The 14,964-nt window shown below is 41.8% G+C and overlaps 2 protein-coding genes across 5 annotated transcripts in view; one reads left to right on the top strand and one right to left on the bottom strand.

Annotated features, from left to right (window-relative positions):
* RAB15 (RAB15, member RAS oncogene family) overlaps positions 1-1,714 on the bottom strand; it is a 60,854-nt gene extending 59,140 nt beyond the window's left edge. The window contains exon 1 of the mRNA XM_056546802.1: positions 1,288-1,714. Within this exon, the coding sequence (XP_056402777.1) occupies positions 1,288-1,411 (124 nt within the window). The 5' untranslated portion in view covers positions 1,412-1,714. The remainder of the gene's footprint in view (positions 1-1,287) is intronic.
* FNTB (farnesyltransferase, CAAX box, beta) overlaps positions 1-14,964 on the top strand; it is a 393,966-nt gene that overhangs the window by 334,048 nt on the left and 44,954 nt on the right. The window lies entirely within an intron of this gene.

Raw genomic sequence — 14,964 nt, 5'->3', positions numbered from 1 at the left:
ATGTGGCTCACGACCGTCTGTCACATGGCTTACTCAGTCCTGAGTAATGACCATATGTGCTGCCAATTGACATCATAGCAGACGTATTCTAACCACCAAACAGCGACAATTCAATTGGTAAAATCCTAGTGTCAGATTCCACCTGAAGTATTTCTGAGCAAATGTTTGAAACTGAATGATTTTTTTCTTAACATTTTTTTAATTTCCCACCACAATTTTTGAGTTGAATTCGGCTCTCTACCTTCATTTATGGTTGAATGTAACTAACAAGGTGCAAAAGGTTGGGGGCCTCTGGGGTAATACATAGACTGGCCAGCTCCTCTCTATGTAGCTGCTCTCTGCTCCTGAACAGTGAACCCTCCTCTATTTACTCAGCATTAGGACATTTGACAATAGAGTTCCTAACCAGACAACCCCTTTAAGCACAGCTGCCTATACTACGGACTCCACCTAAAGACTCCCTCAGTCTGTAGACAGATTTCCATAGCAATGACAACAAATTTGTAATGACCTATATCCCTTGGTTAGCAAATCGGTCCTTACTGACAATAGGACCAATGGCAGTAATGCTAGATTAAGAAATTGTATCTAAGATGTTAACCCTTCACCTGAATAATTGGGATTCAATGTATGATGTCATAGGGAAGGAATTCCAAGCCCAGCGCTGGTGGATCAATAGTGACATCTTAGGTTCCTCAACATAAGCAATTCACAAAATGACACTGAAATTAGAAAACCTTGGATTAGCTGCCTTATTTATTTGTCTGGGTTTACACTGTGTTTTTGCTGATTTTTCTTCTAAAAGTCCCAATAATTTATTACGGGGGTGATTGTCTGAGCTGGTCATTTACGCACAAAGATAGACTACAGGAACTGTTGTTACTCCAAAAATCCTTCTCATTGTAGCAACATTATCTCCATAATGCTCAGCAGTAGTTCTAAGTGCTACAGTCACTGTCAGAATTTTAACAATGAATAAAACATATTTAGAGACATACATGAGCTGTAGACAGAGCGCCGGCACTTTGTACATAGAGTTCAGGATCACGATTCTTTCGGAATAATCAATACAGAAGGTCTGATGACAATAATGGGGATGCATAAACCGTATCATTGCTGAGTACCATTGATAACACCCATCATCAAAATTAGGATTTGTCTTGTCTGTGATAAATAGAAGGGTCTATTTATGCGGTGGTATATAGTACAATGAATGCATGCCTACTATACACTAAAATCACCCTCAGTCACATCTGATGCTTTCATAAAGACATAACAGCGCCTTACCTATTGTTGAGATATGGGAAGGATGGAATTCGTTGTCTGTGAATCTGCAGAGCAAACATGTTTTTCCAACCCCAGAGTCCCCAATGAGAAGTAATCTGAATAGAACATCATATTGTTTGGCCATTGTGTGTCTGCGAGCAGCCTGTGCACATAGACAGTGAGTAGCAGGGAAGGGAGGAGGCTGGAGTCAATCAGGAGGCTCCCTGCTCTCCATCCATCGCTGATGCTGCTTCTTAAAGGGATTATCCTTGGAGCCTCTCCTTAAATCTTAATGAGAAGCAGGATGTGGATGACTCGATTCCTGTTTCTCTGACTCCTCACAAAATACACAGAGCCTTGTGTGAAATACCAGATGGTAGATTTCTTATCAAAATGGTCTTGGGGAGGAGGAGGAGGCAGCAGCAGCCAAGCTCCACCTTATGCAGTAGACTGGTTTAGGAGAGGCTGATGTGTACACCTAGAGCGAATACAGACGGAAAAAAGCTGGGTGTGTGTGGAGGAATGGCCAGACAGGTGGAATGATGATGTAGATGAGAACTCGGCTGCCGGCAGGTGGTACTGAGTTATTTCCTGCTCACACATTCCTGCTTTTTTTCACATCTTAGGTTTCAATGACAGATACAAGAGGAGAAACCCGTCAGGCTGGTTTGACTGGGTTAGAAATTTGGTAAAATGATATACTTTAGACCAGTGGTCTCAAACTGTGGCCCTCTAGATGTTGCAAAACTTCAACTCCCAGCATGCCCGGACAGCGCATGCTGGCAGGGCTGGTTTTAGACTTTGTGGCCCTGGGCAAAAATAAAAAATGGGGCCCCCAGATTGCGTGATCAAAGATCACTATGTTGCTCCCCCTGAATTGTGCTGCATCTCAGCTAATGTGAGTAAATGAGATTGCACTGCAAACCACAAATGGCTGTGACTACAACATGACAAATGTAATAATTCCATCCAGGATGATGAATTTGTGGCTGCGGTAATTTGGGGGTCGCAATGTGACCCGATTTAGTGCAGATCAGCTTCCCCCTTTGCAAAAACAAAGTGCACGGACACCTGTGGAGCAACAGCAACTTGTTAGGGCACACAGAGAAATCCAGCGCAAAACGGCATCATAAAATGTATGGTCACAGGAAAACACAGGGTCACAGAAAGTCACATTTTACGATGATGTTTTAAGGGTTTAATAAACCACCTAAAGAGCGAGAACTGATTGGTGCTGGATTTCTCTACATGTGACCACATTTACTTACATTAGCTGAGATTCAGCACGATTCAAGGAGAAGAACATGGCGATCTTTGACTGTGCGACTCATTTTTGCCATGTAGCCCTAACCTAATACAGTCACCTTGTTCTTGTAATAGTCACCGCACACAGATAAACAGTGATCTTCTCGATGCTACCTATCAGTAATAGCGCCCACATATACTATAAGGCTATGTTCACACGACAGAATGTCCACATGGAAAATCTCCATGCGGATATTCCGCAAACTGTGGGACACCAGCATAATATGCCTGCACTCGGGCCGCACAGGAGTTCGCCATCTTATAGACAGCTATGCATTCTGTGCAGACTCCACGCAAAGAATGAACATGTTCATTGTTTGTGCAGACACAGAAAATGGAATTTCCGTGCCGGAAACATCTGACACGGAAATTCGGCCGTGTACACAGAACAGCAGAATCCTGTTGAATTCAACGTGCCCACATATACTATAAGGGTAGGGTTACATGTAATGGATCCGCAGCGTATCATGCTGCGGATCTGCAGGTGACCCGACCCATTTTGTGCCTCCAGCTGTTGCCCCTTCCCCCGCCTCCCCACCCCTAGCCTGCTCGCAGTGACAATCCGCCGCTACGAGCAGCCACACAGGGGGCCTGCGAGTCGCCGAGTCCACTTTGACATCGCAGAGCAGGCCAGGGTCGGGTGAGGCGGGGGAAGGGGTGATGGCAACAGCTGGAGGCACCGGCGGATCCGCAGCGTGAAATACACTTCGGAACCGTTACATGTGAGCCTACCCTAACAGTGATCTTCTCAGTGCTGCCTATCAGTAATAGCACTCTTTTTTATTCTTTACACAGTAATAGTTTTCCTCTTAATAGCCCACACTGTACAAATGCCCCTTTTGTGCCCCTTACTGTGTAATAATGCCCTTCATGCTCCTTACTGTACTACAGATCACAGCGCAAAAAAATGACCCTCATGCAGCCCTGTATATGGAAAAATTTGAAAGTTATAGGGGTGAGAACATGGCAATTTTAAACAAACTTATTTTTTAACCCCTTAAGGACTCAGCCCATTTTCACCTTAAAGGGGTATTCCAGGCCAAAACTTTATATATCAACTTGCTCCGGAAAGTTAAACAGATTTGTAAATTACTTCTATTAAAAAATCTTAATCCTTTCAATAGTTATTAGCTTCTGAAGTTGAGTTGTAATTTTCTGTCTAACTGCTCAATGATGATACAATATATTAGCAAAAGATGGCGGCGCTCTAATCCCAAAGTATAGGAAATGAGTTGTGTGTTACTCACCCGGTGTGAGTGGGGGTCACACTGGATGTGTATTCCCCCACCGACACCCTGGGTCCTCTTCAAACGTGAAATTTATCTCCCAGTCTCTGACACAAGGACATCCCTTTCAGGAGTGCGCAAGGTATTCCGGAAAACCCATATGGTATCCGTAGCAATATAAAAACAAATGTAGAAAAAAAAACAGCGCTCAGAGTAGGAGAAATGACAATGTTATTTTATAGTGTCATAGGAAGCAGAGAAGTAGCTCACTTACTTCACATGGGGGGAGTGTAAGACCAAGTCTCACATACTATCCTCCCTCCAGGAAGGCACATAGATAATAACCAGAAGAGATCCTCGCATATCATATGGTTATTAATGGCAACGCGTTTCGGAGGTCATATATACAGCCTCCTTCTTCAGGCATACAATACATGTAAAATGGCAAACTTATATACTCACACATACTGTCCATATGGATGATGGCGTCCAATCCTACTGCATGTACCGGTAACTCCTCTTCCGGGGAGGACCCCCCGGGCCACGCAATCCCAGCCGGACCACATGATCAAACGCCACATGTTACCGGTATTGGGAGTACGTCACTCAAGGCCCCCCCCCCCCCCCCTGGAAGCTGGCACCGTCATTATAGACTTCCGACCACGTGACCGTTCAGGCCACATGATCGGACAACAGTATGCGTAAGCGCGGCACCCGCGCATCCCAATGTGGAACGCACAAGGGTACCGCGCACGCACACACTGCTTGGAAGGCGCTATGCGTTCCACAATGGAGCGCACCGCCATAATTATCTCAGAGGTGGGCTTCCATGCGATGTCGGTGCGTCCCAGACTGGAACGCACACCTACATCGCGCCTACACTAGTACTGAGCGATAATGTCCGTTGGCTGTCCGGGCATGCTGGGAGTTGTAGTTTTGAAACAAGTTGGAGACCACTGCCCTAGGGGATAAGATGTCTGATCACGGTGCTGGCACTTAAACCCCCCCCCCCCCCCTCCCGATCTCCCACAGCAAGCGGCGTTCTTAATAAATGCCGGGTTCCGGCGGCAGTGGTCGTGCAGTCACGGCCATGCCCCTCGTGCCGATGCACCCAACTCTTTATATGAAAATAAGTTTGCTTAAAATTGTCCCCTTCTGACCCCTATAACTTATACATTTTTCCGTATACAGGGATGGTTGATGTTTGAGATTTTTTGTGCCGTTATCTATAGTTTTTATCTGTACCATTTTTGTTTTGATGGGACTTTTTAAATAGCTTTTAATTATTTATTTTTTTAAATGATATATGAAGTGATCACAAATACACAATATGCAACCTTGGTATTTTTTACGTATACGCAAAGGACCATGCAGTTTAATTAACATTATATTTTAATAATTTGAACATTTGGAAACGCGGCGACGCCACAGACGTTTATGTTTATTTATGTTTATATCATTTTATTTCTAAAATTGAAAAGTAGGGTTATTCAAGCATTTTTTTTTTTTTTTTAACTATAACTGTTTATTTGTAAATGTTTGACAACATTTTATCCATACATAATAAGGAAAGAATGAGAATAGGTATAGCAAAACAAATCGGGCATAAGCCAGAGTGTCAAGAAAACAGTGAAGTATAATGAAAACAAAGTTAAAGGGGTATTCCAGGCCAAAACTTTTTTTTTTTTTTATATCAACTGGCTCCGGAAAGTTAAACAGATTTGTAAATTACTTCTATTAAAAAATCTTAATCCTTCTAGTAGTTATTAGCTTCTGAAGTTGAGTTGTTGTTTTCTGTCTAACTGCTCTGTGATGACTCACGTCCCGGGAGCTGTGCAGTTCCTATGGGGATATTCTCCCATCATGCACAGCTCCCGGGACGTGACATCATCATTGAGCAGTTAGACAGAAAACTTCAGATGCTAATAACTATTGGAAGGATTAAGATTTTTTAATAGAAGTAATTTACAAATCTGTTTAACTTTCCGGAGCCAGTTGATATATATATATATATATATATATATATATATATATATATATATATAAAAGGTTTTGCCTGGAATACCCCTTTAAAGAAGATGTCCAGTGCTAAGAAATTATTATAAATGTCTGATCGCAGTGGGTCTGACCGCTGAGACCCCCTGTGATCTCCGGTATGGGGCCCCGGCTGCTAGAGTGTGTTTCATACCCAGCAGGTCAACTGATACAAACAAGCCCCCTCTTTTAATCTCTATGGGAGAGGTGGAGACACAGGACCGCTGTGTCTCCACCTCTCCCTTAGAGATGAATGGAGAGGTCATGTTTGTATTAGTTGACCCGCTGTGTGCGAAACGTCACAAACAGCAGCTCAGCAGGGGCTGAGTCCCCCATGAATAGCGGATACATTTCTTAGCAGTGAACATCTTCTTTTAGGTCACATGACACACCTCCAAGATGGACCCTTATTGACATTTATATATGTAAGGGTATGCTAGAAATATATGTTGTTATAGGAGGTCAAAGAATATAAATATACTGATGTCAGCTTGTTATGTAAAGAGAGAATTATATGATATCAAAGGAGTAGTCTCATGGAATAAAACTTATCCCCTATTCGCAGGCTAGGGGATGAGTTTTAGATTGCGGGGGTCCGAGCGCTAGGGCTCCCCGCGATCTCCTGTATGGAGCCCCGGCTCTCCCCTGGAGTGGCACATCACGACCACCGTCTGAAGCGGGGTTGCCACGCCCCCTCCATATATCTCTATGGGAGAGCCGAAGATAGCCGAATGCTCTCCCATAGAGATATATGGAGAGGACGTGACGGCCCCTGTTTGCCCGGGGGTTGTGACGTGCTGCTCCAGTGGATAGGGGATAAGTTTTATTCCATGAGATATCTCCTTTAAGTACATCACATCCTCAGTTAAACAAACGAAAAGCAAAGAATGCAAGTCTATTCATAAGTAAGGCAATTTTTACCAAAAATGATTGTGATGTCTTCCCTGAGTAAGTTGCTGGTGTTGAAATCCCAGAATTTAGCCAAGCAACCTACGTGCGCCTTAGCACCGCAATGATCACTGTTATCGGCACTCCATTTCTCCAGGCTGCCATGGCTTCCTGCAGCATAGGAGCACTGATCAGACGGGGAGGAGTCTGTGGCGTCTAATGAGTTAATGCCAGGCATCACCCTCATCAATTGTTTTTATTCTATGTATGTCCTGTTAACTATTTTCTATGTATACAATAAGGACTTAAAGGGGTATTCCAGGAAAATTATAAAAAAAAATTTAGATCAACTGGCTCCAGAAAGTTAAACAGATTTGTAAATTACTTCTCTAAAAAAAAATCTTAATCCTTCCAATAATTATCAGCTGCTGAAGTTGAGTTGTTTTTATCTGTCTGGAAACAGTGCTCTCTGATGACATCTCTGCTTGTCTTGGGAACTGCACAGAGTAGAAGAGGTTTGCTATGGGAATTTGCTTCTACTCTGGGCAGTTCCCGAGACACGTGTCATCATAGAGCACTTGGACAGAAAAGAACAACTCAACTTCAGCAGCTCATAAGTACTGAAAGGATTAAGATTTTTTTTATAGAAGTAATTTACAAATCTGTTTAATTTTCTGGAGCCAGTTGATCTATAAAAAAAAAAGTTTCTTCCTGGATAACCCCTTTAATGTAATTTTGCAAACGCAGGTGTGCACCATATACTGGTGTAAGAGTTTATTTCAGTGTTTCCCAACCAGCGTGCCTCCAGATGTTGCAAAACTACAACTCCCAGCATGCCCGGACAGCCAAAGGCTGTCCGGGCATGCTGGGAGTTGTAGTTTTGCAACATCTTGAGGCACCCTGGTTAGGAAACACTGCTTTATTTGGTGGTTTGTTCTAGTTTTTGTTACATTATGCAGCACAGAGGGTGTTCTTTGTATTTACTATGCTTGAGCCCATCATCGCAGTTTATATTCCAATAATACAAGTGGTGTAACATGTGGCAGAAAAGGAGATTATGAAGCTTTTACTAGTACAGTATACTAGTAAGGTTGTACTATTTGGTCTGTGCTTCAATGTTTTGACTGCTCGCACTGATAAAAAGAAAGAATCCAATGGTTACAGGGGATAAGCCATTGCCAGACCTCAGTGGCTCCTATCACCTCTAACATGTTAAAGGAGTACTCCAGTGGAAAATATATATATATATTTTTTTTTATATCCACTGGTACCAGAAAGTTAAACAAATTTGTAAATTACTTCTATTTAAAAATCTTAATCCTTCCAGTACTTATCAGCTGCTGTGTAGTTCTTTCCAGTCTGACCACAGTGCTCTCTGCTGCCACCTCTGCCCATATCAGGAACGGTCAACTGAGTACAATCAAATCCCCATAGCAAATCTCTCCTGCTTTGGACAGTTCATGACATGGACAGAGGTAGCAGCAGAGAGCACTGTGGTCAGACAGAAAATAACTGCACAACTTCCTCTGCAGCATACAGCAGCTGATAAGTACTGGAACGTTTAAGATTTTTTTAATAGATGTAAATTGCAAATATAAAAAAAAAATAGAAAAAAGTTGCCCGGACCTTCTAAGTGAGTAAATGATGGTATGGATATTAAATGAGAAATATTAAATGAATGATTGTCTGGATCGTGCTTCAATGATAATAGTATAAACAGTTTAATAAGATAGGATAAATAGACTGTAGTTAGTTACTTCTCACAGGGCCCATGTAAGAACATATACAATAAAAACAACCTTTAGGTAATAATGTACATGAAAAATATAAAATGACAATAATACCAAAAATTAAGATAATGTTATGGCATGATAATATCACTGGCATATAGTGAGTGCAGCTGGTATTTAACCGCTAATATCTAGGCACCCACTGCACAATATGTTCAACAATTTATGACAGTTTTCAAATGAATGTTACCGGTCCTTTAGGCAGCAGCCTGGGCAAAAAGCGCTGCTTTCACAGTGTGTAGATGGTGCCGGTACACTGCGCCCTCTGTGCAACGTCCCAGATGGTGTTGGTAAAGTCCAGTAAGGTCCTGGTAAGAGCGGAGGCGATTGGCGCTGGCAGGCGCCGGTGATTGCAGATCGCCGGGAGGACGTTGGCGCTGGCAGGCGCTAGAGATGGAAAGTCCTCACCGCTCGTTAGATGTAATCAGGGCCATACACTGGATACGAGGAGCTCACCTCGTGTTGTCGGCGTGTGTGTGCTGCCTAAAGGAACGGTAACATTCATTTGAAAACTGTCATAAATTGTTGAACATATTGTGCAGTGGGTGCCTAGATATTAGCGGTTAAATACCAGCTGCACTCACTATATGCCAGTGATATTATCATGCCATAACATTATCTTAATTTTTGGTATTATTGTCATTTTATATTTTTCATGTACATTATTACCTAAAGGTTGTTTTTATTGTATATGTTCTTCTCACATGGGCCCTGTGAGAAGTAACTAACCGCAGTCTATTTATCCTATCTTATTAAACTGTTTATACTATTATCATTGAAGCACGATCCAGACAATCATTCATTTAATATTTCTCATTTAATATCCATACCATCATTTACTCACTTAGAAGGTCCGGGCAACTTTTTTCTATTGGCTTGTCTTTTTGTGCAATTAGGGTATAGTTGCATGCCCTAGTTTGACCTCAGTGTGTATTGTGATTGTGAGCTGCACATACACCCCCTTTTTTCTTTTTAAATTGCAAATATGTTTAACTTTCTGGCACCAGTTGATTTATAAAAATTGTTTTCCACCGGAGTACCCCTTTAAAATACCAGAAGCATGAATCTGCAGACACCGGGGCAGTCAACCTGCACCCATTATATTGTAGGAGCAACTATTATCCAATGTGCATGACTGACTTAAAGGGGTTATCCAGGAAAAAAACTTTTTCTATATGTCAACTGGCTCCAGAAAGTTAAACAGATTTGTAAATTACTTCTATTTAAAAACCTTAATCCTTTCAGTACTTATGAGCTACTCACATTGAGTTGTTCTTTTCTGTCTAAGTGCTCTCTGATGACACGTGTCTCGGGAACTGTCCAGAGTAGAAGCAAATCCCCATAGCAATCCTTTTCTACTCTGTGCAGTTCCCGAGGCAAGCAGAGATGTCAGCAGGGAGCACTGTTTCCAGACAGAAAAGAACAACTCAACTTCAGCAGCTGATAATTATTGGAAGGATAAAGATTTTTTAATAGAAGTAATTTGCAAATCTGTTTAACTTTCTGGAGCCAGTTGATATATATATATAAACTTTTTTCCTGGAATACCCCTTTAAAGGGATTTTTAATGAGTAGCTTTTCTGTTTAATTCTGTTCAGGCAGGTGATTAAAAAAAAAGGTAAAATCTAGTGAGAAAGGTAAAGAAAGCTTTTTTTTTTTTTTTTTTAAACCACCTACCAGCAGAATTAAACATAGAAGTTTTACTCCAGAATACCCCTTTAATTTAGCAACACATTATATAACACCTAAGCAGGGTTCTTATAATAGTCCTATTTGAACAGTGATTGTCTAAAAGAAAAAAGTGGGAAAAAAATATATAGAGCACTCATCCCAAAAGTGTAATTTTAAATGTGTGATTTAAATGTCAATGCACAGAATTGCTGTTTATTTGCTTGGCCCACTACAGCATCACTGCTTACTGTACAAGATCAGGGACTCCTGTCAAAATAAAAGGAGTCCCTGCTCCTCTAGAAACTACGTTCTGAGCAGAAGACATAAGTTGTTGCATATGCTGAAGTCTGCTGTGAACATTTGTGGGCTGAGCAGAGAGTGCTTGATCCAGTGAATGTTAAAGGGGTACTCCGCTGCCGTGACAGCCGTCACGCCCCCTCCCGTAGACTTGCATTGAGGGGGCAGGGTGTGATGTAATGAGTGGGCGGGGCTATGACGTCACAAGCTACCGGCGCCGGCTCCAGCGTTCAGAACCGTTTGTTCCAAACGCTGAGCAGCGGAGTACCCCTTTAAAGTGTATGTGGCGATACATGCAGCATAGGCATTTACCACTAGGTGGCGCACATTCACTGGATTTGGCATTCTTCATCCTACCTAGTAAATGGGAACTGAGCAGCAGGGATACCTTGTATGCTCCACTGCTCATTAAGAACAGGAGCAGGGACTCCTGCCTGTGAGAGTTGTCCCTGCTTCTGCCCATGAATTCTAACAATATATTTTCCTGTGGCTTGGTAATGCATTTTAGTGCTGTAGGTAATTATTCACAAATATTTTAGATGCTCAGAGGCTCGAAAACAGCATGTTTAATACATTGTGGTTCTTGCTTTTATCAATTCAGTAACTCAGTAGGATAAACTGTAAAAAAAAAAAAAAAAGTCCAGCCTGTTATACTGATAATGTAGTTGTGTCATATAAAGATAGAGGTGACAACCCATATTACACGGCTCTCTCCTTTAATGTAATGAAGCGTGGAATAGAGAGACTGTGAAGAAAAAGCAAAATGAGAATTAACTGTACAAAGTTATTACTGGAAATGAATTATATTAGTGCAAAGTTTAATAAAACATGCAGAAATAAGGCATAAAAATAGACTGACCTTTATACTAGTATTAGTCACTTATCTCCCTGGCAACAACCCATCATGTTTCCATAGCCTACATAAAGTCCATGAAAAGATGGAAAAATGGAAATTTCTCTCACCTCCCCCCACTGAATCTATCAGGGGGGCTCATATAACAAGTGCTCTCTCTGCTCGTTCCCTCCATCTCATCATCCTCTCTATAAAGTACGCTCCTTCTAGAGAGAATCTTATCTGTGCAGACATGACACTGCTCCTTACAGGTGATAATAGAAAGAGATGCAGGGAAAAAAACGGAATGATGGCGCAATCCACTCAGATGTTGGTTTGAATTATCATCTTCTTTATTAAAGCCAAACCACAACGCGTTATGAGGCTTACACATGCCTCTTCCTCAGGTAAAAACAGGCTTACATACATGCAGAGTAAAAGTGTCTGTTTAAAGGGATTCTCTTGGTGCCAAAAATCACGAGGCCACGCCCCAGGGGGCGTGGCCTCACGATTTTTGGCACCAAGAGAATCCTTTGAAATGGCACAAGGGGCTGATGAAATAACACAAGGGGCTGATGAAATGGCACAAGGGGCTGATGAAATGGCACAAGGGGCTGATGAAATAGTACAAGGGGCTGATGAAATGGCACAAGGGGCTGATGAAATAGTTAAAGGGGCTGAAGAAATGGCACAAGGGGCTGATGAAATGGCACAAGGGGCTGAGGAAATGGCACAAGGGGCTGATGAAATAGTACAAGGGGCTGATGAAATGGCACAAGGGGCTGATGAAATGGCACAAGGGGCTGATGAAATGGCACAAGGGGCTGAGGAAATGGCACAAGGGGCTGATGAAATGGCACAGGGGGATGATGTAATGTTATAGGGGGCTGATGAAATGGCACAAGGGGATGATGAAATGGCACAGGGGGATGATGAAATGTTACAGAGGCTGATGAAATATTACAAGGGGATGATGAAATATTACAGGAGGCTGATGAAATAACACAAGGGGATGATGAAATGGCACAAGGGGGTAATGAAAAGGCATGGGAGGTAATGAAATGAATGGCACAGGGGGGTACTATCTATAAATGCTGTGACAAAATGTTAATAGGATTGGACACACAGGATAGGCGGGATTGGACACACGCACATGTTGCTGAAGTGGGTTGGAGTGGAACACGCATCTTGCTGGCGCAGGCAGAAATGGTCAAAAATTCAGTGGTAGTAGGATTAAGTAAACAGTCCCGCTCTACTGCACAACTTAAAAGATCCTCAACTATGGGGTATTTACAAGTAGAATCCGCTCCTTTTAATATTAGCTAATAAAAGCTCAACACATAAGGGAATATTTACTAGACTTCTGGTGCACTTTGGCATACATGCTTGGCACCACATTTACTGTGCTACATGTGCTTTCAGCATTTCCTTTTACACCAAGTCTGACAATTGGATGAGACCTGGCAGAAAGAGCATGGCATATCAGAAAGAGGGTTTGGTTTCAGTGAGTCTTTTGGGCAGAAAAAAAAGCAGTAATTTAGGTTCCCATATTTAATGTGCATCTGTCACGTACAAATCGCATGTGAAGCTGCCTACACATTGCATTACAGCTTCACAAATATGGACCCCGGGCCCTGTCTCTCCAACTGTCATAGATACCTTACAATAGCTTTTTATGGCTAGAAATCCCACTAAATGTATGACCGAATTATACTTGTTAAAGGGGTACTCTGCCCTAGACATCTGATCCCCTATCCAAAGGATACGGGATAAGATGTCTGATCACAGGGGGCCCACTGCTGGAGGGGGTGTGGTGCGACGTCACGAAGGGGGCGGCCGCCCTAATCCAGCGTTATTCAGAATGCCGGGTGCTGTATGGAGATCACGGGGATCCCAGCGATCAGACATCCTTTGGAGAGGGGATAAGATGTTTAGGGGCAGAGTACCCCTTTAAACACTACTGCAATGTGTGGCCAGCTTCACATGTGTTTTGTACATGATAGATGCACTTTAAAGGGGTACTCCACTGGAAAAAAATGTTTTAAATCAACTGGTGCCAGAAAGTTAAACAGATTTGTAAATTACTTCTATTAAAAAATCTTAATCCTTCCAGTACTTATGAGCTGCTGTATGATCCACAGGATGTTATTTTCTTTTTGAATATCTTTTCTGTCTGACCACAGTGCTCTCTGCTGACACCTCTGTCCATTTCAGGAACTGTCCAGAGAAGGATAGGTTTGCAATGGGAATTTGCTCCTACTCTGGACAGTTCCTTAAATGGACAGAGGTGTTAGCAGAGAGAACTGGGGTCAGACAGAAAGGAAATTCAAAAAGAGAAGAAAATAATTTCCAGTGGAGCATACAGCAGCTGATATGTACTAGAAGGATTAAGATTTTTAGATCTGTTTAATGTTCTGGCACAACCAAGTATTAGTTGGTCTAAAGCAGTGTTTTCCAAACAGTGTGTCTCCAGCTGTTGCAAAACTACAACTCCCACCAGGCTATCCAGGCATGCTGGGAGTTGTAGTTTTGCAACAGCTGGAGACACACTGTTTGAAAAACATTGGGCTAAAGATATCAAACAGCATGCACCACATTAATATATCTGGAGCTTTTGTAGATTGTTTTTGTTTTAGTAAATTTAGTAACTGTGTTACTGTTACATTGTAACAACGTGCTATAAAACTGCTCCAAAATGTTGATGTAGGATATTGGCGCAAAGTATGCCTGAGCCTCTGTGATGACTTAGACTTAGACTGTCTAATCTAAATTTACATTGTATTCAGGCTTTACATTCACACTTCTTTATTTTGGATCCGGATCTGTATTTAATCCTTGTTTTGCGTTTTGTGTTTTTTTTTGTTTCTGATTTTTATTTTTTGTAATTTGTCACTTTTGAGATTCTCTTTTCTCCTTTCCTATCAGATATGGATAAGCTGATATCTGGAAGAGAGGATACAATACTGAGTTGCCGACTAAGGCTATGTTCAGACGTCACAATATCCGCAGGGAACATCTGTGTGCGGACATTATACAGACTATGGGCGGCGGCATAATATGCCAGCGCTAAGACCGCATGAGAATGCGCCATCTCATAGACGGCAATGAATTCTGTGAGGACATGTCCATTCTTTCTGCGGACACCGAAATCAGAATTTCTGCACTGGAAACTTCTGGCTTGGAAATTCTGCTGTGTGCACAGTGCAGCAGAATCCCATTGAAATCAAATCTGATTTGGAATCTCTGCATTGGAATTTCTGCATGGTAATTCTAGCTCGTGAATATGGGCTAACATTCATTTTTAGACCATCATAAAATTTTACAGCAACAACAAATGAACAAATTGTTGCTAATAGTGCTCTCAATGCACATGTTTACTTCGGAAAAATATTGTGAACTAAAATATTGTGAACTTTTTCAATATTTTATGATACTTTTCCTCTGTAAAAGGCCATTTAGGCTTTATAGATTAGATGGTCATTTTCTTGGCTAAAGTTGCACAAAGTGCTATACCTATTCTACACTGCTCAAAGAAATAAAGGGAACACTAAGATAACACCTCCTAGATCTGAATGAAAGAACTAATCGTATGAAATACTTTCGTCTTTACATAGTTGAATGTGCTGACAACAAAGTCACACCAAAATTCTCAATG

The sequence above is a fragment of the Hyla sarda genome, chromosome 11 (genome assembly GCF_029499605.1).
Source record: "Hyla sarda isolate aHylSar1 chromosome 11, aHylSar1.hap1, whole genome shotgun sequence".
Taxonomy (NCBI): domain Eukaryota; kingdom Metazoa; phylum Chordata; class Amphibia; order Anura; family Hylidae; genus Hyla; species Hyla sarda.
The sequence above is the reverse complement of the archived record's forward strand: the minus strand, read 5'-3'. Positions and strand labels throughout refer to the sequence as shown.